The 747-nt window shown below is 64.8% G+C and overlaps 1 protein-coding gene across 1 annotated transcript in view; it reads left to right on the top strand.

Moving 5' to 3' along the window:
* Positions 1-747, top strand: part of MACROD1 (MACRO domain containing 1) — a 156637-nt gene that overhangs the window by 430 nt on the left and 155460 nt on the right. Inside the window, exon 2 of the mRNA XM_010838087.1 lies at positions 1-121. Coding sequence (XP_010836389.1) covers positions 1-121 — 121 coding nt within the window. The remainder of the gene's footprint in view (positions 122-747) is intronic.

Genomic DNA, 747 nt, shown 5'->3' with positions numbered 1-747 from the left:
GGAGTTGGGGCTTGGGGGGCGGGGGCGGTGGGGCGGAGAGCCGGGGTGCGCACCTGGGCCCCCCTGGCCATGGCGGCGAAGGTGGACCTGAGCACCTCCACCGACTGGAAGGAGGCAAAATGTAAGTGTAAGCAGGAGGGGGGCGCGAGGGCGGCTCTCCGTGGGCATTCTCCGGCTGGACAGCACCCCACTAGCCGCCTCGTCCACCCCAGAGAACTGGGGAAGTTAAGGTCCCATGTGCCTGGTATGGACCCCCCTCCCGTTTACAGCCATGCCCCACATGTGCCCAGCCCCGGAAACTACTTCCCCCGGACCCGGTCAAGGGCCCCAGTCGGAGGCAGTGTGAGGAGGGTGGCCTCACCTCACTGAAAGGGGTCGCGGGGCTCCCCCAGAGAGCACCCAGGACCTCGCACCTAAATCTGTTGTGTAGGAGGGAAACTGAGGCCCGGCGCCTGCGCCGAGTAGCCCACGGTCACTTGGAGTTTGCTTCAGATCTCACAGTAGGCTCTCAACTCCCCCGGCTTTGCAATACTGTGGTTTCTCCAGTGGTGACATTTTAGACAGAGTGGCAGGGAATGGGCTTTGGGGCTGGCGTCCCACCTGGTGGGATCAGATAGCCACAAGGAACGGGCCTCCCTGGGCAGGCCGGCCACACCTCCCCCCATGCCCCCCGGGGCCTGCCTCTCTGGGCACGTGGTCTGGTGCCCTTTAGCCCTTATCGTTGGCCTCTGGACACTTGTGAGCTGT

Source organism: Bison bison, unplaced genomic scaffold, assembly GCF_000754665.1.
Source record: "Bison bison bison isolate TAMUID 2011002044 unplaced genomic scaffold, Bison_UMD1.0 scf7180017864089, whole genome shotgun sequence".
Lineage (NCBI taxonomy): Eukaryota > Metazoa > Chordata > Mammalia > Artiodactyla > Bovidae > Bison > Bison bison.
The sequence above is the reverse complement of the archived record's forward strand: the minus strand, read 5'-3'. Positions and strand labels throughout refer to the sequence as shown.